This window comes from Canis lupus, chromosome X, assembly GCF_011100685.1.
Source record: "Canis lupus familiaris isolate Mischka breed German Shepherd chromosome X, alternate assembly UU_Cfam_GSD_1.0, whole genome shotgun sequence".
Classification (NCBI taxonomy): domain Eukaryota; kingdom Metazoa; phylum Chordata; class Mammalia; order Carnivora; family Canidae; genus Canis; species Canis lupus.
In genome coordinates this window covers 123,298,164-123,319,022 of record NC_049260.1, presented here as the reverse complement: position 1 = coordinate 123,319,022, position 20,859 = coordinate 123,298,164, and the positions used below count along the sequence as shown (strand labels likewise).

The 20,859-nt window shown below is 48.6% G+C and overlaps 1 protein-coding gene and 1 long non-coding RNA gene across 8 annotated transcripts; both read right to left on the bottom strand.

Annotated features, from left to right (window-relative positions):
• Positions 1-986: 986 nt before the first annotated feature.
• LOC119868254 lies at positions 987-2,726 on the bottom strand. Its single transcript, XR_005386039.1, has 2 exons — positions 2,281-2,726; positions 987-1,625 (listed from the first exon to the last, which is right to left on the bottom strand). It is a non-coding gene; the product is annotated as an uncharacterized LOC119868254 (long non-coding RNA).
• A 3,046-nt stretch (positions 2,727-5,772) lies between these two features.
• On the bottom strand, positions 5,773-19,710 carry TAZ (tafazzin). Of its 7 annotated transcripts, none has more exons than XM_038588712.1 (11): positions 19,533-19,710; positions 19,237-19,365; positions 18,252-18,297; positions 17,935-18,020; positions 8,258-8,344; positions 7,830-7,910; positions 7,717-7,758; positions 7,494-7,556; positions 7,265-7,317; positions 6,762-6,839; positions 5,773-6,008 (listed from the first exon to the last, which is right to left on the bottom strand). In XM_038588712.1, the coding sequence occupies exons 1-11, from the start codon at positions 19,639-19,641 to the stop codon at positions 5,793-5,795; spliced, it is 990 nt and encodes a 329-aa protein (XP_038444640.1). In that variant the 5' UTR covers positions 19,642-19,710; the 3' UTR covers positions 5,773-5,792. The 7 variants fall into 7 exon arrangements, with proteins under 7 accessions (XP_038444640.1, XP_038444641.1, XP_038444644.1 ...); XM_038588713.1 differs by having other exon boundaries at positions 8,258-8,341; XM_038588716.1 differs by having other exon boundaries at positions 5,773-6,641; positions 19,533-19,706.
• Between the last annotated feature and the right edge of the window lie 1,149 nt (positions 19,711-20,859).

The following is a 20,859-nucleotide window of genomic DNA, read 5'->3' as shown; positions in this document are numbered from 1 at the left end:
AGAAACTAAGAGTAGTTTATCCTGACAGTTTAAAAAATGTAGAATAATTATAAAATACAAAACTCACGAATTTCAAGAAGAATTAAACATGTAAGAATTTGAAATCCATTTCTCTTTCAGGGAGAAATATTCAACCGAGACATGGACTTCTAATTTTGAATTTCTGGCCCAAATTTGCCACAACAACACACACAAAATAAATTACCCACACCTCACCAAGCAATTCTAAAAACTGGCATTATGTGAGTAAATCAGACTATTTCTCTGGCATGCCCAATGAATCAAAAGGAAAGCAGAGAACAAATGATGGAAGGCCAAGAAGGGACAGGCTCAGGGTAGTGCTTCAATCTAAACCAAAGAAGCTGCAGACACTCAAAAAGCAACGTCAGCACAGAGTCTTCCATATATACTCTGGTTCATAAACCATCTATTTGAACTTGGGGCATTTCTGTTCTCTAAGTATAGCATATTCTATACTTCTAAGAAAGAAAGACAGCAAGAAAAATAAAATTCAATTATTTAGGTGAGGTACTTGGATTTATATATAGGGGCTGACAAAATGATACTTGGCAAAGTGTATATTTATAGGTAACTCAAAAAAGAGGCATTAAGGGATCCCTGGGTGGCGCAGCGGTTTAGCGCCTGCCTTTGGCCCAGGGCGCGATCCTGGAGACCCGGGATCGAATCCCACGTCAGGCTCCCGGTGTATGGAGCCTGCTTCTCCCTCTGCCTATGTCTCTGCCTCTCTCGCTCTCTCTGTGTGTGACTATCATAAATAAATAAAAATTTAAAAAAAAAAAAGAGGCATTAACATGTTCATATAATCAGTCATAAACTTTAGCCCAATCACTCTTAAGTACTTTTCATTCTACGACTAAGTGTTAATTATAGACAAGGCTACTTTACCTAGAAGGCCATTTGACAATCCTGTATTGTTTTTTCTAGACCAAAGACTCATAACTTAAAAAAAACCCAACCATTTACACTTACTAAGAAAAGCAAACATTTATTTCAAATTGCAGTATAGGCTTTTCAATCACAAAAAGAAAAAGAACAGTGATCTGACAGTGATTGCATCCTGGGCAAAAGATTTGATACAAAAACAGTAACACAAAGTATCTGAGCTGCATACACTACAGGGGATAAGAGAAATAACAGTAGCTGAAATACTGCTCTCCTGGGGATCAACTTCTAAACCAACAGAATGCCTTTGAAATGATTAAATTTATTCGTGTATTAGTAAGAAAGCCCAACACCATAAATGGTACAATAATTAAATTACCTGAGATAGTGTATTTGCTGTTTCTTGTGGGTCTCACCTCGTTGGTATGCATAGTAGCGGAAATTATAAAGGAGGTTGAAAGGAGCAAGGAAAAGATCCAGAAGCATGTTAGTTCAACATCTTTCCTTGAAGTATGATGCATAGTGCATTCTTTTATTTGCAAACTAGGAATTGCAGTCTGAGGATCATTTAGAAGGGTAAATTTGGGGATCCCTGGGTGGCTCAGCGGTTTAGCGCCTGCCTTTGGCCCAGGGCGCAGTCCTGGAGTCCCGGGATCAAGTCCCGCATCGGGTTCCCGGTGCACCGTCCTCCTGTGTCTCTGCCTCTCTCTCAATCTCTGTGTCTATAATGAATAAATAAATAAATAAATAAATAATAAATAAATCTTTCTTTAAAAAAAAAGAAGGGTAAATTCAAGAGGATAAAGAAGGTTTGAGAACTTTTTAACTTTTCATTGACTAAAAATGAGTATTAAAAAAATAAAAAATAGGGGCGCCTAAGTGGCTCAGTGGTTGAACGCCTGCCTTTGCCTCAGGGCGTGAGGATTCGATCCAGGATTCCCGGGATCCAGTCCCACATCGGGCTCCTTGCATGGAGCCTGTTTCTCCCTCTGCCTGTGTCTCGGCCTCTCTCTCTCTCTGTCTCTCATGAATGAATAAATAAAATCTTTAAAAAAATAAAAATAAAATAAATTAAATAAAAAATAAAAATGAGTATTATGTTAAGGACTTAATTTGAGACTTTAACCTGCTGGCAGTGCCAAATGAAATTATGCAACTTTGATAACATATTTCTTTTTATTTTATAGATTTTATTTATTTATTCATGAGAGGCACAGAGAGAGAGAGAGGCAGAGACCCAGGCAGAGGGAGAAGCAGGCTCCATGCAGGGAGCCCGATGTGGGATTCGATCCTGAGACCCCAGGATCACGCCCTGGGCCGAAGGCAGGCACCAAACCACTAAGCCACCCGGGGATCCCCCATAGTAAACTTTGATACCTGGTAAAGTTCTCCTACTTGTTCTTTTTCAACAGGCTCTTCTTGGGCTACTTTGCTTCCATATAAATTTTAGAATCAACTTGTCAGATTCATTAGATGATTTCTAAAATCTTGAGTATTTAAAATTGTGGTAAAGTAGGGGCACCAGCGTGCCTCCAGTTGGTTAAGTGTCTGTCTTCCACTCAGGGCGTGATCCCAGGGTCCTGGGATGGAGTCCCACGTCGGGCTCCCAGCAGGGAGTCTGCTTCTCCCTCTGCCCGTGTCTCTGCTCCTCTCTCTGTGTGTCTCTCATGAATAAATAAATAAGATCTTCAAAAAATAAAAAAATAAATAAGATAAAGTTGTGGTATACACAATTTTCCATCTTAGCCAATTTTTATTTAATATTTTATTTAAAATCAATTTGCCAATATATAACACCCAGTGCTCATCCCATCCAGTGTCCCCCCTCAGTGCCCATCCCCCAGTTACCCCATCCCCCCCCTCCCCCCCGCCCACCTCCGCTCCCGCAACCTTTGTTTCCCAGAGTCAGGAGTCCCTCATGGTTTGTCTCCCTCTCTAATTTTTCCCACTCAGTTCCCTTCCTTTCCCTTAGAGACACTTTCACTATTTCTTATATTCCACATAGGAGTGAAACCATATGATAAAATTTTCCTGTAAAATATCCACAATACATTTACATTTTACCCATTCTCTTTAAGTGGGCTCCACATCCGGGATGCCTGGGGGGCTCAGCGGTTGGGTGTCTGCCTTCATTCAGCCCAGGGCCTGATCCTAGGGTCCCGGGATCAAGTCCCATATCAGGCTCCCTGAGTGGAGCCTGCTTCTCCCTCTGCCTGTGTCTCTCTCTCTCTCTCTCTCTCTCTCTCTCTCTGTCTCTCATGAATAAATAAATAAAATCTTTTTTAAAAATCTTTAAAAAATAAAAAAATTAAATCTTAAAAAAAAGATTTTCCTTATATGGGTCTTTCACATATTTTGTTAGATTGATTCCTAGGTACTTTGTAGCTTTTGTAAATAGTGTCTTATTTTGAATTATATGATTTAATTCTTTATTGCTAGTGTGTGTATAGAAATACAATCGAGGGCAGCCTGGGTGGCTCAGTGGTTTGGTGCCTGCCTTGGGCCCAGGGCATGATCCTGGGGACCTGGGATCAAGTCCCACGTCGGGCTCCCTGCATGGAGCCTGCTTCTCCCTCTGCCTGTATCTCTGCCTCTCTCTCTCTCTCTCTCTCTCTGTGTCTCTCATGAATAAATAAAATCTTAAAAAAAAAAAGAAATACAATCAATATTGTACATATTGATCTTATAGCTGGGAAACTTCCTAAGCCCTTATTTCAAAAAAATTGTAAATTCTTTTGGGTTTTCTATGTAGACAATCCTATAATCAGCATACAATGAATGTTTTCTTTCTTTCCTTACAATCATTATACTTTGATTTCCTTTCCTTGTCTTACTCGTCTGGTACCACCAGCACAGTGTTGGCATCCTCATTTTGTTCCAAATTTTGAAGGGAATGTTTCTAAAATTTCAAACTCAAAAAATAATATTTACTCTAGTTTTTTATAGTTTACATCAGATTAAGAAAGGTTTTTGGGGGGCACCTGAGTGGCTCAGTCAGTTAAGCATCTGCCTTTGGCCCAGGGTCCTGGGATCAAGTTCCGCATCAGGTTCTCTCCTCGGCAGGGAGTCTGCTTCTCCCTCTGCTCTTCCCCCTGCCTTGTGATCTCTGTGTCAAATAAAAAAATAAAATCTTTTTAAAGAAAGGGTTTTTTATAGATAGACTTTTTCAGATTAAGAAAGTTCCATTTGAGGCACCTGGGTGGCTCAGTCGGTTAAGCAGCAGACTCTGGATTTTGGCTCACATCATGATCTCAGGGTTGTGAGATCTAGTCCTACATCTAGTTCCGTGCTGGGAAAAGAGTCTGCTTAAGGTTCTCCCTTTCCGTCTCCCTCTGCTCCTCCCCATCTCTCTAAAATAAATCTTTTTTTTTTTTTAAGTTCCCTCCCAGGGGCACTTGGGTGGCTCAGTGGTTGAGCATCTTTGGCTCAAGGCGTGATCCCGGGGTCCTGGGATTGAGTCCCAAATGGGGCTCCCTGCAGGGAGCCTGTCTCTCATGAACAAATACATTAAATATTTTTTAAAAAGCTCCCTTCTGCTTATAGTTAAAAAATTTTAAAATTATGAATATTTTATCAAGTGCATCTTCTGTATCTATTGAAATAACCACATGGATTTTCTTTCTCCTTTATGCTTTCTCTTTTTCTTCTTTAATATGGTGAGTGGTATTTATAAATTTCACAATCCCAGGACCAGCCAAATTTCACTGTGAACATAAAACTACTCTAAAAAAATAGTCTATGTGAAATAATCAAATTGCAGGAGCATCTGGACAGTAAATATCTGTAGTTGTTCAAATGACTACATGTGGGAAAAAAGTGATGCCACATTTGGAGCTGCGAATGCAAATTGGCCGACAGCCTGTCTCCCTGCCCCCAAGTGATTTTTTTCCCCTTCTGGTGATTTTTAAAGATGTAATATATATACATATATTTTTTATATTTATACTTTATATATTTTATATATATTTTATATTTATATATTTTATATATATTTTTTAAAGACGTTATATTTTGAAATAATTGCAGATTTGCAGTTACAGCCCTGATCGTCTTCGAGTCTTCCCTTCTTGCTGGCTTACTCCTGTGGCTCCAGCTTTTCTTTCTTTCCACATTTCTATTATTCTCCATGATCCATCTCTGTCCATTTCAGAAGTTCCTACAGGTTTCAAACTATCGTTTCTGCAGACACTTCCATACGTTCGGTGATCTTTGTGAAGTCTTGTGGGTTGATCTTAACTTGTGGATGAACTGGAGACCCAAACTGGACTCACTTTTCTCTAGAGGATTTGCTTTTGCTTCTACTAGGAGCACCACCACCACGGCCTTTGCTCCTACCAAGGGTCTCAAGCTCAATCAAGGTGTCGCCGCTCTCCCCTCCCACCACAGCACGTGTTCATGGTGGCTGGCTGGGCCCTTCGGAGAACTCCTCCGTCCTGGGAACTGGCCTGGAGAGGATTGAATTGTATTTGCTTCTCCCTACCTTACCAGATTTGGGTTTTGAAACGAGTCCATTAGCTCTACTCGGCCTCCTTTGCAAAGTAAGATTAACCCCCACTTTTGCAAGGTTGTTATAGGGATTACAGATAGTGAGTGAAGTTTTTTTTTTCTTTTTTTCTTTTTTTTTAAGTAGGCTCCACACTGGGCCTACTCAACACAGGGCTTGAACTCCCAACCCTGAGATCAAGACCTGAACTGAGATCGAGAGTTAGACATTTAACCAGCCGAGCCCCGCAGCGCCCCGATAACGACTGAAGTTTTAAGTGACTGGTGCACGTGGAGAGCTTGACGCCCACCTGCTCAGGTGCTCTTGTTGCTCTAAGGGTGTCCAGCAGGTCACCTCCCATGCCCACCCTGTGAAGAGGCCAAAGGTAAAACACGACACAGATGCTTTATTGGTTACAAAATACAAAAACCCAGGCCCATGGGGGACTCCTGTGATGCCAGGGAGCTGGACAAGACAGAGCAGTTGGTGGGCCCTGGCACGTGGGCAAGTGGCTGGGTGTCAGGCCCTTGCTGCAGGCTCCGTTCAGCTGGCTTCCACTCCTGGCAAAAGGCTGCTCTTCTGCTTGCAGCCCAGGGTTGGGCCCTGCCCGAGGACCCCACATCTGCGGGAAGTGTGGGCAGAAGGAAGACGTGGCTGCGGCCATCCCTGAGGAGGTGCTGGACGGCTCCCAGATTGGGGCCGGTGGGTGGACGCCGGGCTAAGGGCCTCCTGGGCCCCTTACCCAAAGTTTTGGCCTGGCCGCCCACCCCCCTTCAAGTACCCTCCATCCCGATGCCAGCCCTGGCGGAGAACACCTGAAGGCAAGGAGGAGGCAGGCCCCCGCCAAAATTTCCTCCTCTTTTCGTGGCCAAGTGGGAGGAGCACTTCCTTCAACTGAAGCAGCTCAGAGCAGAAGGAATGCTCACCAACGAGGACACGCTACCCATCAAGGGTTAAGCATAAATCTGTCTAAAAACACGTATCTGATCTCAAAACATCAGCGCGTTCCCCCAGTTCAGCTCTGTGTGGGGCAAGAACCCGAAGGCAGCCCCGAGAGCAGGCGGCTGGGGCCTGGGTGGGAGCTGCCTCCCCCCGGGCTGGGGGCCAGCGGCCCTGCAGGAGGCAGCGAGGGCAGGTCTGGGCCGGGCGGCGCCTAGCTCCCGGGCTGCAGGTGGTTGTGGAGCTGCTCCGCCTGGACCTTCAGGCGCTGGAATTCTTCCTGAATGAAGTCGGTCAGAGCTTTGCGCATCTCCACCTGAGGGGAAGGACTGGGGCTGGCCTGCAGCCCTCGGGGACCTTCGCCCAAGGGCCCGGGGAGGCTAAGACAGCTACAGGGCAGCCGGGGAGGGGGAGGGCGGGGAGAAAGACAACTCACAGCCGACTTGTTCTCTGCCCGCAGCCGTTCGAGCACAGGCAGGGCACTGAAGGGCCTCCCGATCAGCACAGTGATCTTCTGTAGGGAGAGCGGCCACAGCGGGTGACAGCAACAGGGACAGTGGCCACCGCCACGGCCGCACCGCCCCAGAGAGCCAGAAGCCAAGCCCTGCCCCTAACTTGCTACATGCTCCCTCATGACCACGCTCCCTCTTTAAACCGAGGTGGTCAGGCTCGGTGACATTCAGTCCTGCAGTCCACGCTCCAGATGGCCTGTCCTGTCCAAAGCCCGGGGCTCACCTCACCCCCACCCAGCTGGATTTCTTTTGCTTTCCTTCTACCAGCCTTGGTGCCAGGAAGGCCCCCCCCTCTGTCCCACTCGGGTCCCCCTGCTGCAGTTTTAAGCTCAGCTCCTCCTGAATCTGGCTTCAGTGGTGCCGAGTGGGACACATGAGGCAGATGGCAGACAAGACAGATGGGTGAAGGTCAGCAGCCCCTACCCACCTGTCCAAAGCGGGGGAAGTAGGGCGGGCTGTTAGGAAGGACATCGTTCATTCCTGCAGCACAATGGACAGATGCCAGGAAGTGGGCATGGGGTGGAGCAGGGCAGTCTGGGAACAGATGAAGCCCCAGCCCCCACCCCAGGGCCCCAGCCCCAACCCCAGGGCCCCACCACCCCATCTCTCCCACCCCCATCACCAGGCTGCCGACTGGGCCCCAGAGGGAGGCTCACCGACGTGCCACAGCGGCAGGATGACAGGGTTGAGATGACACTCAGCAATGAGGCGTCCAATTCCTGCCCCGGGGAGAGACAGAAACGTTGGCACGAGCGAAGCTTCGGTGCCAGCCTACAGCGAAGCCACCCCCGCCCACTTCCAAGCAACACCAACTCCCGTGGCCCAGCTCCTCCGCGAGCCCCGCCACCCCCGCCCCGGCCGGCGGGCAGCAGCACCTACCCCACTTGAAGCGGAGGAACTCGGAGCTCATGTTCACTTTCCCTGTGGAGAGAGAGGCCAGAGGTGAGGCCTGGGGGGCTGGGGGCGTGTCCAACCTCGCCAACCCCACTGACCTTCGGGGAAGATGTGCACCCAGTCCCCGTGGTTGAGCTTGTCCAGAATGAAGTCCATTCCCTTCTGGTAGACGCCGTCTCCTGCCGAGAAAAGGCCTGCGCCGTCGGTCTCCGCTCTCCCAGGGCTCCCTGCTTCCCCTGGGGATGAAGCAGCCGCTCCAGGGCCTCCTCAGCCCCCGCTGCACTGTCCACATGGACACCCTCCAACCGCCGTCTCTGGGGACTCAGCCTGCTCGCACCGTGGCCCCTGCTGTCCTCGTTCAAGGACGACCTCTAAGTGCCTGTCACGTGCACGGCGGTGACACTGCCTCCAACTCAGATGCCGAACCGGCGATTCCAATGTCCACCAGCCTCCAGCCCGCCCTGTGCCCGCTGGTGCCACCACACAGCCTCCCCCGCTGAGCCGCGACACCTGCGCCATGCCCTACCGCCCTCTCCAGCTCCCGGAGCCTTCTCTCGGTGGGACGCCCCGGCCTGGCGCGAGCCTACCATCTGCTGCCCCTGGCCCCGAGCTGCTGGAGCAAAGCACATCTGTTCGTGATCTCCAGCCCCCCTTGGGCCCCAGATCCCGGACAGCCACCCTTTCCTGAGGTCTCAGTGAGGCCAGTCCCCACAGCCCGGCCTCACGGGCCTCCCAGCCCCACCTGAGCCCTCAGCCTCACCATCCCTCCCTCCTGCTGACCGCTTCGCCCCTGAAACGAGACACTTGCTTATCGAGGACTCTTGGGAAAGGGAGAACATTCGATGCAACACATGGTGTCACTAAGAGTTGGGAAAGACTCAAACTTGTTGGGCTGAAAACAGGGGGATTCAGCTGCCCCCGAGGCTAACGACACTCACCTTGGAGACACCTGGAGACCATGACACTGGACCCAGGTGGCCTGGCAGTTAGCAACAACACAGATACAGATGCCTAATGCTACGTGCTGGCTTTCAACTGGGAGTCCTGTGGAGACAATCTGTGACCACACGCAGTAAGAATCTCCCCAACCTTGTCCATATAGTGGACAGTGACGGACAGACTTATCGAGTAGGGAGAGACATGGCATAAAGACAAGTAGACAGGGCAGCCCAGGCGGGTCAGCAGTTTAGCGCGCCTTCGGCCCAGGGTGTGATCCTGGAGACCCGGGATTGAGTCCCACATCAGGCTCCCTGCATGGAGCCTGCTTCTCCCTCTACCTGTGTCTCTGCCTCTCTCTGCCTCTCTTGGTCTCTCTCACGAATAAATAAATAAAATCTTTAAAAAAAGACGAGGAGACAGACATTGGGACTATCTCAGGTCAGTGCACCAAGAAATGGACTTTTAACCTGTTTTCTGCAAGGCTGAGTGTTTAGAAGGTGCTAGTGAGGCATCCAGAGTCTCAACCCAACATAACCCAATGGGGACCTGGCCCAGCAGCTCCCTTGGGGGCTGGAGTTGAAGAGCAATCCCTCACCACAGTTCCTCAGGGCATCATGGGAGCAGTGCCTTCCCTACTTGGGATAGCATTACCTGGCAGGAGGTGAGCTTCAGAGGTGTTATCTCCTTCTCTACTATACCCTACTGGTGTAACTAAGCCATCCAGCTTGAAATCAAAATTATACTAAACTACAATGCTCCTAAATCTTTGGGACGCAGCAAAAGCAGTTCTAAGAAGGCAATTTATAACGATACAGACCTACCTCAAGAAACATGAAAGATCTCAAATAAGCAATCTAACCTCATACCTAAAGAACTAGAAAAAGAAGAGCAAAGCCCAAAGTTAGTAGAAAGAAGGAAACAATAAAGATCAGAGTGGAAAAAAAAAAGATCAGAGTGGAAATAAATGAAATAGACTAAAAATAAAAAAATCAATGAAACCAAGAGCTGGTTCTTTGAAAAGACAAATTTTTTAAAAGATTTTATTTTTTTTTATTCATGAGAGACAGAGAGAGATAGAGAGAGAGAGAGGGAGGTAGAGACACAGGCAGAGGGAGAGGCAGGCTTCACTCAAGGAGCCCAACGTAGGACTCAATCCCAGATCCCAGGATCATGCCCTGAGCGAAGGCAGGCACTCAACTGCTGAGCCACCCAGGTGTCCCGAAAAGATAAACAAAATTGATAAACCTCTAGCTAAACTCATCAAGAAAAAAGAAGAGAGGATCCAAATAAAATCAGAAACGAAAGAGGAGAAATGACAACTGAGATCACAGGTACACAAAGGATTATAAAAGAGTAATATGAAAAACGTTATGCCAACAAATCAGACAACCTAAAAGAAATGGATACATGTGCCAAACAGAATCAGGAAGAAATAGAAAAGCTGAACAGGCTGCCTACTAGTAAATGATTATTTGAATTGAGAATCACAACACTCTCAACAAACAAAAGTCCAGGACCAGAAGGATTCACAGGTGAAGTCTGTCAAACATTTAATGAAGAGTTAGTACCTACTCTTCTCAAACTGTTTCAAAAAACAGAAGAGGAAGGAAAGCTTCCAAATACATTCTGCAAGGCCAGCATTATCCTGATACCAAAACCAAATACAAAAAAAAATAAAAATTAAAAAATTAAAAAATTTAAAAAATTAAAAAAAACCAAATACGTTACAAAAAAGAGAACTACAGGCCAATATCCCTGATGAACATAGATGCAAAAACCCTCAACAAAATATTAGCTAACTGAATTCAACTAAAAGGATCATTCACCACGACTGAGTGGGATTTATTCCAGGGACTCAAGGATGGTTCAATATCTGCAAATCAATCGATGCAATACACCCCGTTAACAAAATGACGGATAACAATCATACGGTCATCTCAATAGATCCAGAAAAAGCATTTGAAAAAATTCAATATCTGTTCGTGATAAAAACTCTCAACAAAGTGGGTTCAGGGGGAACTTAACTCAATATAAAGAAGCCATATATGACAAACCCACAGCTAACATCATACTCAATGGTGAAAAACCGAGAAATTTTCCTCTAAGATTAGGAATAAGACAAGGATGTCCACTCTTGCCATTTTTACAAAACATAGTACTAGAAATCCCAGCCACAACAGTCAAACAAGAAAAAGAAGTAAGAGGCACCCATGTTGGTGAGGAAGGAATTAAGCTGTCTCTACTGCAGATGACATGATACTATGCGTAGAAAACTGAAGAGGGACGCCTGGGTGGCTCAGCAGTTGAGCGCCTGCCTTTGGCTCAGGGCGTGATCCCGGAGTCCCGGGATTGGGTCCCGCATGGGGCTTCCTGCATGGAGCCTGCTTTTCCCTTGACCGATGCCTCTGCCTCTCTCTCTGTGCCTCTCATGAATAAATAAATAAAATTTAAAAAAAAAGAAAACTCTGAAGACTCCACCAAAAAAGTATTAGAAGTAGGGGCACCTGGGTGGCTCATCGGTTGAGCGTCACCTTCAGCTCAGGGCATGATCTTGTAGTTTGGGGATCGAGTCCTGCATCAGGACTGCATCAGTCCTGCATCTGTGTCTTTGGCTCAGTGGTTGAGCACCTGCATTTGGCTCAGGGTGTGATCCTGGAGTCCCGGGATCGAGTCCCGCATTGGGATTCCTGCATGGAGCCTGCTGCTCCCTCTGCCTGGGTCTCTGCCTCCCTCTGTCTCTCATGAATAAATACAATCTTTTTTTTAAAAAAGTAATAAATGAATTCAATAAAGTTATAGGCTATAAAATTAACATATAGATGGGGTGCCTGGGTGGCTTAGTCGGTTAAACATCTGCCTTCAGCTCAGGTCATGATCTCAGGGTGCTGGGATGGAGCCCCACATCAGGCTCCCTGCTCAGCAGAGAGTCTGCTTCTCCCTCTCCCTCTGCCCTGCCCCCCTGCTTCTGCTCTCTCTCTCAAATAAATAAATAAAATATTAAAAAATTAACATATAGGGAGGGATGCCTGGGTGGCTCAGCGGTTGGGCATCTGCCTTTGGCTCAGGGCATGATCCCAAAGTCCCAGGATTGAGTCCCACATCGAGCTCCCTGCATGGAGCCTGCTTCTCCCTCTGCCTGTGTCCCTGCCTCTCTCTCTCACTCTGTGTCTCTCATGAATAAATAAATAAAATCTTTAAAAAATTAACATATAGAATCTACTGCATTTCTATATATTAATAATGAAATAGCTGAAGGAGAAATTAAGAAAACAATTCCATTTACAGTTATACCAAAAAAACAAAAACAAAATACCTAGGAATATACTTAACCAAGGTGAAAGACATGTACTTATAAAACACTGATGAAGGAAATTCATCATGATGAATGATGACAAACAAATGGAAAGATATTCCATGCTCATGGATTGGAAGAATTAGTGTTGTTAAAACATCCGTGTGACCCAAAGCAGTATAGTACCAGCACAAAAACAGACACACAGACCAATGGAGTAGAATAGAGAGTCCAGAAATGAACCCATGCTTTTTTTTTTTTTTTTTTTTTTTTTTTTTTTTTGAACCCATGCTTATATGACCAATTAACCTACAACTAGGGAGGCAAGACTATACAATGGGGAAAAGACAGTCTCTTCAACAAACCGTGCTGGGAAAGACTGGACAGCCACACGCAAAAGAATCAAACTGGACTATTTTATATCATCATACACAAAAATAAACTCAAAATGGATTAAAGACCTGAAACCATAAAACTTCTAGAAGAAAACACAAGCAGTGGTCTCTTTGACATTGGTCTTAGCAACATTATTATATGTATGTCTCCTCAGGCAAGGGAAACAAAAGAAAAAATAAGTATTGGGAGTACATCAAAATAAAAAGCTTTTGCACAGCACAGCAAAGGAAACCATGAACAAAATGAAAAGGCAACCTACTGAATGAGAAAAGATATTTGCAAATGGTATTTCCAAAAATCCAAACTTTATAAAGTACTTAAATAACTCAACACGAAAAATCCAAATAATCCAATTTAAAAACTTAGACATTTCTCCAAAGACATACAGATGGCTAATATACACATGAAAAGATGCTCAACATCACTGATCCAGGGAAAGGCAAATCAAAACCACCATGAGATACCACTTCACACCTGTCAGAAAGGCTAGTATCAAAAAGACAAGAAATAACAAATGTTGGCGAGGATGTGGAGTTAAAAGAACACTTGTGCACTGTTGGTGGGAATGCAGACTGGTGTGGCCACTGTGGAAAGCAGTACGGAGGTTCCTCAAAAAATTAAAAATAAAAGTGGCATATGATCAGCAATACCACTACTGGGTATTTACCCAAAGAAAACAAAAACACTGGGACGCCTGGGTGGCTCAGCAGTTGGGCGTCTGCCTTCGGCCCAGGGCGCGATCCTGGAGTCCAGGGATTGAGTCCCACATCGGGCTCCCTGCATGGGGCCTGCTTCTCCCTCCGCCTGTATCTCTGCCTCTCTCTCTCTCTGTGTCTCATGAATAAATAAATAAAATCTTAAAAAAAAAGAAAAAAAAAAACACTAATTCAAAAAGATATGTGCACCCCTATATTTATTGCAGCTTTACAACAGCCAAGACATGGAACCATGTTATGTGTCCACTGATATATGAATAAACGTGATGTGTACATACACGTGTACACACACACACACACACACACACACACACAGAAAATTACTCAGCCATAAAAAAGAATGCGATCTTAGGGTACCTGGCTGGCTCAGTCAGTAGGGCATGAGACTCTTGATCTCAGGGTTTTGAGTTCAAGTCCCACACTGGGCATGGAGCATACTTAAAAAAAAAAATAGGGATGCCTGAGTGGCTCAGCACTTGAGTGTCTGCCTTTGGCTCAGGGTGTGATCCGGGATTCCTGGGATCGAGTCCCACATCAGGTTCCTTACATGGAGCCCGCTTCTCCCTCTGCCTGTGTCTCTGCCTCTTTTTCTGCGTCTCTCATGAATAAATAATATCTTAAAAAAATAAATAAGTCAGTAAATAAATAAACAAACAAATATATAAGGGGCCCCTGGGTGCTCAGTTGGTTAAGCATCTAACTCTTGGTTTCAGCTCAGATCATGATCTCAGGGCTATGAGATCAAGACCCATGTCAGGCTGATTCTCTCTCCCACTCTGCCTCTCCCCCACTGTTAAAAACTGACAAAAGATATTGCCATCTGCAATAACATTATCCTAAGAGAAATAAGTCAGAGAAAAACAAATACCAGATGACTTCACTTATATGTGGAATATCAAAATCAAAACAAACGAATAACCCAAAAGCAGAAATAGACCCACAAATACAGAGAACAAACTGATGGCTGCTGGAGGAGCAGGGGTGGAGGGATGGGCAAAATGGGTGGAGAGTGGGACATACAGGCTCCCAGTTACCGAGTGAATATAAGTCACATGGGTGGAAGGTACCGCACAGGGAATATAGTCAATGGGATTGTAATAGTGGTGTATGGTGACAGGTGGTAGCCACACTTGTGGCGAGCACGGCGTAATGTATAGTCGTCAATCACTACACGTATGCCTGAGACTACTGTAACAGTGTGTACCAACTATACTTCAGTAAAAAAGAAGAAAAGAAATCTTAAATAAATAAAAGGGAAAAACTACTACTACTATGATTTTGGAACAGCACACGAATATTTAGCTTTTGCAAATGCTACTTCTACTCACTTGTGTAACTTGTACAAGGTCCCTCTGATACTTCATGTCATATCGTAAGGCCTATGTTTGAGGGGGAAATGGAGTATTTTGGAATACAGAAGCCAAATATGCCAGATGCTTCCTTTGCTTTAACACATGTTGTTAGATCTCTGCTGCACATCATATATGTTGGATTCACATTCACAGGTTGTCCCTGCCCACTTTCTGTCACTGAAGGTGCTTAGAATTAAGATTTTGTTTTCTGGGGACGCCTGGGTGGCTCAGTGGTTGAGCGTCTGCCTTTGGCTTGGAGTGTGATCCCGGGGTCCTGGATCTAGTCCCATACTGGGCCCCCCGCGGGGAGTCTGCTTCTCCCTCTGCCTGGGTCTCTGCCTCTGTGTCTCATGAATAAATAATAAAATCTTTTTAAAAAAGAATTGTTTTATCCTTCTAATTATACAATAAAACTTAGATGCAAATCAGGGATCCCTGGGTGGCGCAGTGGTTTGGCGCCTGCCTTTGGCCCAGGGCGTGATCCTGGAGACCCGGGATCGAATCCCACGTCAGGCTCCCAGTGCATGGAGCCTGCTTCTCCCTCTGCCTGTGTCTCTGCCTCTCTCTCTCTCTCTGCGTGACTATCATAAATAAATAAAAAATTTTAAAAAAATTGTTTTAAAAAACTTAGATGCAAATCAAAAACAACAAGACAAGGAGTTGACATGGAGGGTGTTTGGGTGTTTTCATCAGAAGAGCATATGACGCTTGACCTCAGGGTCATGAGTCCGAGCTCCACACTGAGTGTAGAGATTACTAAAAAAAAAGAAACTTATCAATCAATCAATCAATCTTAAGGGGCACCTGGGTGGCTCAGTGGTTGAGTGTCTGCCTTTGGCTCAGGTCATGATCCCGGGGTCATGGGATCGAGTGCCATATTAGGCTCCTTGTGGGGAACCTGTTCCTCCCTCCACCTAGGCCTCTGCCTCTCTCTCTGTGTCTCTCATGAATAAACCAACCAAATCTTTAAAAAAATATAAACAGGGATCCCTGGGTGGCGCAGCGGTTTAGTGCCTGCCTTTGGCCCAGGGCGCGATCCTGGAGACCAGGGATCGAATCCCATGTCGGGCTCCCGGTGCATGGAGCCTGCTTCTCCCTCTGCCTGTGTCTCTGCCTCTCTCTCTCTCTGTGACTATCATAAATAAATAAAAATTAAAAAAAATATATATATATAAACAAATCTTAAAAATAAAAAGCAGACCTGGAAAGCCTCTGCATGAGGCTACAGAAAGGAGGTACTGGGACTCAGGAACAGGGTACCCGAGCAGAGTCTCCATCTGTCAGGTGGGCTGTGATAAACAATTCCATGGTCACTAGCCACAACACTGTAGCTTCTGCTTCTGTTTCAGAGAAATGAAGTAGCCTTCAAATGTAGCAGGAAGTGAAAGCGTCCAAGGCAGTTAGTTGTCTCTAAGGAGTAGATCTGAGGATCTTGAGGGGTGGGCACTGCAGCTTTTCATTAAAAGCTCTTCCTTATTTTTTGAGGTGACTTTATTGCACTTCACATTTTACTTTGACCAAGTAGAAATAAGAAACTCTCCCTTGGGGACACCTGGGTGGCTCAGTGGCTGAGCGTCTGCCTTTGGCTCAGAGTGTGATCCCAGGGTCCTGGGTTCGAGTCCTGCATTGGGCTCCCCACAGGGAGCCTGCTTCTCCCTCTGCCTGTGTCTCTGCCTCTCTCTGTCTCTTATGAGTAAATAAATAAATAAATCTTTTTAAAAAAGAAAAGAAACTCTCCCTTGCCCTGTGACACCCTTTGGTTACCTCCTCCTCCTCCTCACGACTGAACTGCTGAGAGGAGGGGACATCCCTGCTATCTCTGCTCTGTCCTGTCCCGGCAGCTCCTGCAGCTGTCACTTGACAGAAATGGCTTATCTGGGGTCAGTGGAGGTTTCCACAGTGTCAAGGGGCCCCGCTTGCTTTCCTTCCTTCCTCTCTGGCCATTGCTTCCTGCTGCCTTGGTGGCCTGTCAATTCACGCTCTGAGGGGCTGTCTTGGCCCCTGCTCTCCATATGTTCTCCATCTCAGCAATCTTTTTTTTAAGATTGTATTTATTCATTGATGAGAGACAGAGAACAGAGAGAGAGAGAGAGAGAGAGGGGCAGAGACACAGGCAGAGGGAGAAGCAGGCTCCATGCAGGGAGCCTGATGTGGGACTCGATCCCGGGACTCCAGGATCACGCCCTGGGCCAAAGGCAGATGCTGAACCGCTGAGCCACCCAGGGATCCCTCTTCTCAGCAATCTTATCTCTACTTTTGCAACTTTGTTAGTGCTTGTGTCCCTAATACGTCCCCGACTGTTCCTTTGAGTTCCAGAACTGCACCTCCCACTGACTCTGAGACTGCTCCCTCCTCGGGCAATAGGCTCCTCGGATGAAACATGTGCAAAGCAGAACTCAGTTCCCCTCCCAACCCTCACACTGCTTCGCCTTCATCCCACCCTCCCAGCGGCTCAGTGTCATCAGATGTCACCTCGTGGCATCTTCGAGCTATCTTTTCCTTACCCCTCTCCATTCCCAATCTATGAACAAGTTCTACCAGCTCTGCGTCGTCCGGAGCAGCCCCCTTGTCCAGCTCTCTCTCCATAGCGGCCTCCAGCGGCCCAGCTACAACCCTCTGCTGCCAGAATTACTGAGACAACCCCAACTGGGCTTCCTGCCTCCCGTGGGCTCCGCTCCCATCACCAGCCACGCTGCAGCCAGGGTGCTCTCTCTGAACCACAGATGAAGGCACATCACTACCCTGATGAGCCAATCGAGTCCAAAATTCTTAACGTGACTATTCCAGAACTTTCACATGGGGCCTGCAACCTACATTTTCTACCTTTACTGCTTAGCTCTTCAGCGCCTGGCATACGCTTCCTGTGTCTAGAACACCTTGTGTTTCATACTCTGCCTAGAAAATGTCGTACTTCCCCGGAGGAAAGAGCAACCTGGAATCAAACCCTCGCTCTGCCATCTGTCACCCCATGACGCTGGGCCAGCAGCTTAATCCTTCCAAACCCCTTTATCTGGAGAATGGGCATCAAAATGCTCCCTATCTCCTGAAGCACTTGAGAAGTGCCGAGTAGTCACTCAATGTCATACCCTCACTCCACAAGCCTGTTTGTTCCCCAAACTGTGCAGCCTCCAGCACATGCCACCACCATCGCAGACCAATGACACCTCACTGCCATCAGGGAGTCTCTCAGCTGTGGGCAATGCCTCCCTGACAAGCCTCAGGCAGTCCCAGGAAATGAGTGCTCTCCTGCAGGCCCCCCTCACTCTTCCAGCAACCAGTGCCGCCCCTGCAACCACGCCATGCAACTGGGACTCACACTAGTGGGGTAGTGGCCTCTGGCTCCCTTCATTCCCAGGTTCCACGTCCCACCTGGGTCCCTCCACTCCCCGTACTGCTAAGCCAGAGGCACTAGCCACCAGTCCTCACTCCAAAGTAAACCAGAGAAGGCCTCAGGGGTGCCTCCCTGCGTTCACTAGCCCACGAGCCCCTTTTTGGAGGATCAGCTTACCTCGGCACACGGGCACACACTTGCCCAAGCTGAAGAAGCGGGAGTGTAGCTCTTTTGTGAAGCAGATGTCTGCAGCTGCGGGGGTCCTGAAGTAGGGACAGATGCGGTCATCCCTGCCTCCCCTGCACCCTAATTCCCTGCCCGCCGCCCAACATGATGCCTGACATCGTCGGCAATGTGGAAAGGCACAGGAGGGCCTGTGGGATCCCACCCCATGCCCTGCCTGTACTGCTGGATGCCGCCTCCTGGGCAGAGCAGGAGGAGGGCAAATCTGGGCAGAGATGGGTGAGGCCTGCCAGGGGCCCATTCCTCCTCACCAACGCATCAACTTCAGGTTCCAGATGTGGCGGAGTTTCAGGATCCCTAGAGAAGAAACAGCTTCATGCTCCAACACGCCTTGTCCCTAGGGAGCATCTTTTTCTGTCACCTAGTTTCAGGGAATGAGGAACAGGGAGGGCAGCACTACCATCTCCCTGTGGCCCAAAGTAGCATCTTCCAGACTCTTGGGCTGGACCCCAAGTTGTCTCTGATGCTCTCTCCCTTCCACCTCTGCGTATACCTTGTTAGTCACCACATCTGGCCTGCCTAGCACCCTGGCACGTTTTGCCACTGCCTATTCTCCCCCTCCCGTGTTACTGCCACCATCCTAGTCCAGGTTACTGAATGGCTCTAGAAGCTCCTTCCTGGCCTCATGGGACCTGCCTGTGGCACTCTACAGGCCCTTCTCTGCTCAGTGGCCAGGGTGAGGCTTCAATTTGCCCAACTGGCTTCCCACGAGCTGTCGGACAGTGTGACCTTCTGAATTCATCAATAAAAGCCCTGGGTATCTCTCTACCCAGGCATCGGGGGTACTGGGGCCAAGCACCTAGCTCCCTGTGAAGTCAGCAGAGCGGGACCTCCCAGGCGACAGACTCCCAAGTGAGGTAGGTTGGAGGGTACAAGCTCAGCCTGCACCAAACCTGGAGCCAGGACAAGGTCACCCAGCCTCTAGCCAGACCTTCCCTAATGGGCCACCGTACGGTTCCCAGACTTGTTCCAATAGTTTGTGGGACTTTGAACGCTTTAGAGAATGGAGGGTTGCTTCAAGGTGAAGCAGCCATCAGACTCTGCCCTGCGGTCGTTTCCTCACTTCCTCATTCCCTCTGAATCATATTTTCATTGTTGGGGCAGCCCCCCCCCCCAAAAGCACGAGTGCCAGGGATAGGTCCAGAGCTCAGTGAAGAGTGCGTTTGCTCTGCTCTTTTGGCCCCGTCCCGGGTTGTCCCCAGGCCTCCCTGTGCCCAGAACCCTGGTGCCAGGTACCCCAGAGATGAGGGTCATCCATGCAGGACTGGTGATTGGAGACGGTGATGAGAGGCGTGGCTGGGCCTCGGTTCTCGATGAGCTCATACAGCACCTCCTTGTTGTGCACGGTGAGGTGGTTCATGTACTCTGGGGGGGAGAGCCGGACCGTGGGGAGGGGTCTTGGCCTCATCCTCCCTGGGGCCCGGGGCTCCCCAGCCCGACTAGCCCCTGCCCGCGCCCACAGCCCGGAACCCCAACTCCGGCCGGGCGCGGGGAGCCGTGACCGATGCCGCCTCGGCTTCGGGTCCACTCACTGGTCCAGAAGCAGCTGTAGGTGCCCACCAGGCCCATGACGACGCTGCTGGCCAGAGTCCAGGTGAACGGCGGCACCGCGGGGAACGGCCACTTCACGTGGAGGGGCATCGCCCCCGCCCGACCCGGCGCCCCCGCTCCGGCCCAGGCGGCCGCCGCGGCCCCGCGCGACGGGGAGACTCGACCAAGGTCACCTCGCAGGTCAGGCCGCCCCGGGCCCGCCCCGCTCCGTCGCCACAGCCGAGCCGCCCCCGGGCTCCGGACCCGGGGGTCGCAGCGGGACGCGAGAGGGGCGGCGGCCGCAGCCACGGGGGCCCCGCGCCCCCGCGCCCCCGCCGCAAACCGAGCCGGCGACGGCGGCCGGCTGCCCACGGCCTGTCGCAAAATGCTCGCAGGCCGCTTGACGGCAGCGGGGGCGGGTCCCCCGGCTCCCGCCCCGCCCCCGCCCCCGCGCGCTCCCGGCCCGGCGGCCGCGCGCCCCTTGGGCCCCTCGGTTCGTCCCCGAAGCGTCCCCGCCGCCATCGGGCTGGCGGCGCCGTTACCGGACCCCGCGGCCCCCTTCGTTGTTGTTGAGACTAAGTGCACATCGTGGAATTAACCGTTTCCTACGGTCTTGTAGCATTTTATATTACACAGTGTACTTTACGTGCATATTATGATACATTGTGTGATTTTACCTGCCGTCCGCACACAGTTGCCACCGTTGCAATATTACAGGCTTGTGCGGTACGTGTATACATGTGTTATGTGTAGTATGTGATGGATCTTCCAACACAGGCCTAGGATCACAGAATACTATGTATCATTGAGTGCACTTCCAGTGTTGTCCCCCACGGCCTTGAGCTAGTTCCAGAACATGGTCTGAACATGGTCAGCACCGCAGAAGCGAGCCCTGGATCCGCTCAGCAGGCTATATTTTTCTTCTTTATTTTTTCTAAGCCTGGAAACATTTTTTAAGGTCAATCCACCTGTGCTTCAAAAATAAGAAATAAGGGGATCCCTGGGTGGCACAGCGGTTTGGTGCCTGCCTTTGGCCCGGGGCGCGATCCTGGAGACTCGGGATCGAATCCCACGTCGGGCTCCCGGTGCATGGAGCCTGCTTCTCCCTCTGCCTGTGTCTCTGCCTCTCTCTCTCTCTCTCTCTCTCTCTGTGTGACTATCATGAATAAATAAATAAAATCTTTAAAAAAAATAAGAAATAGGGACACCTCGCCGGCTGAGACGGTAAGGCATGCACCCTTGAATTCAGGGTCCTGAGTTCAAGACCCACATTGGGCATAGAGATAACTTAAAATCTTTTTTTTAAAGATTTTATTCATCCATCAATGA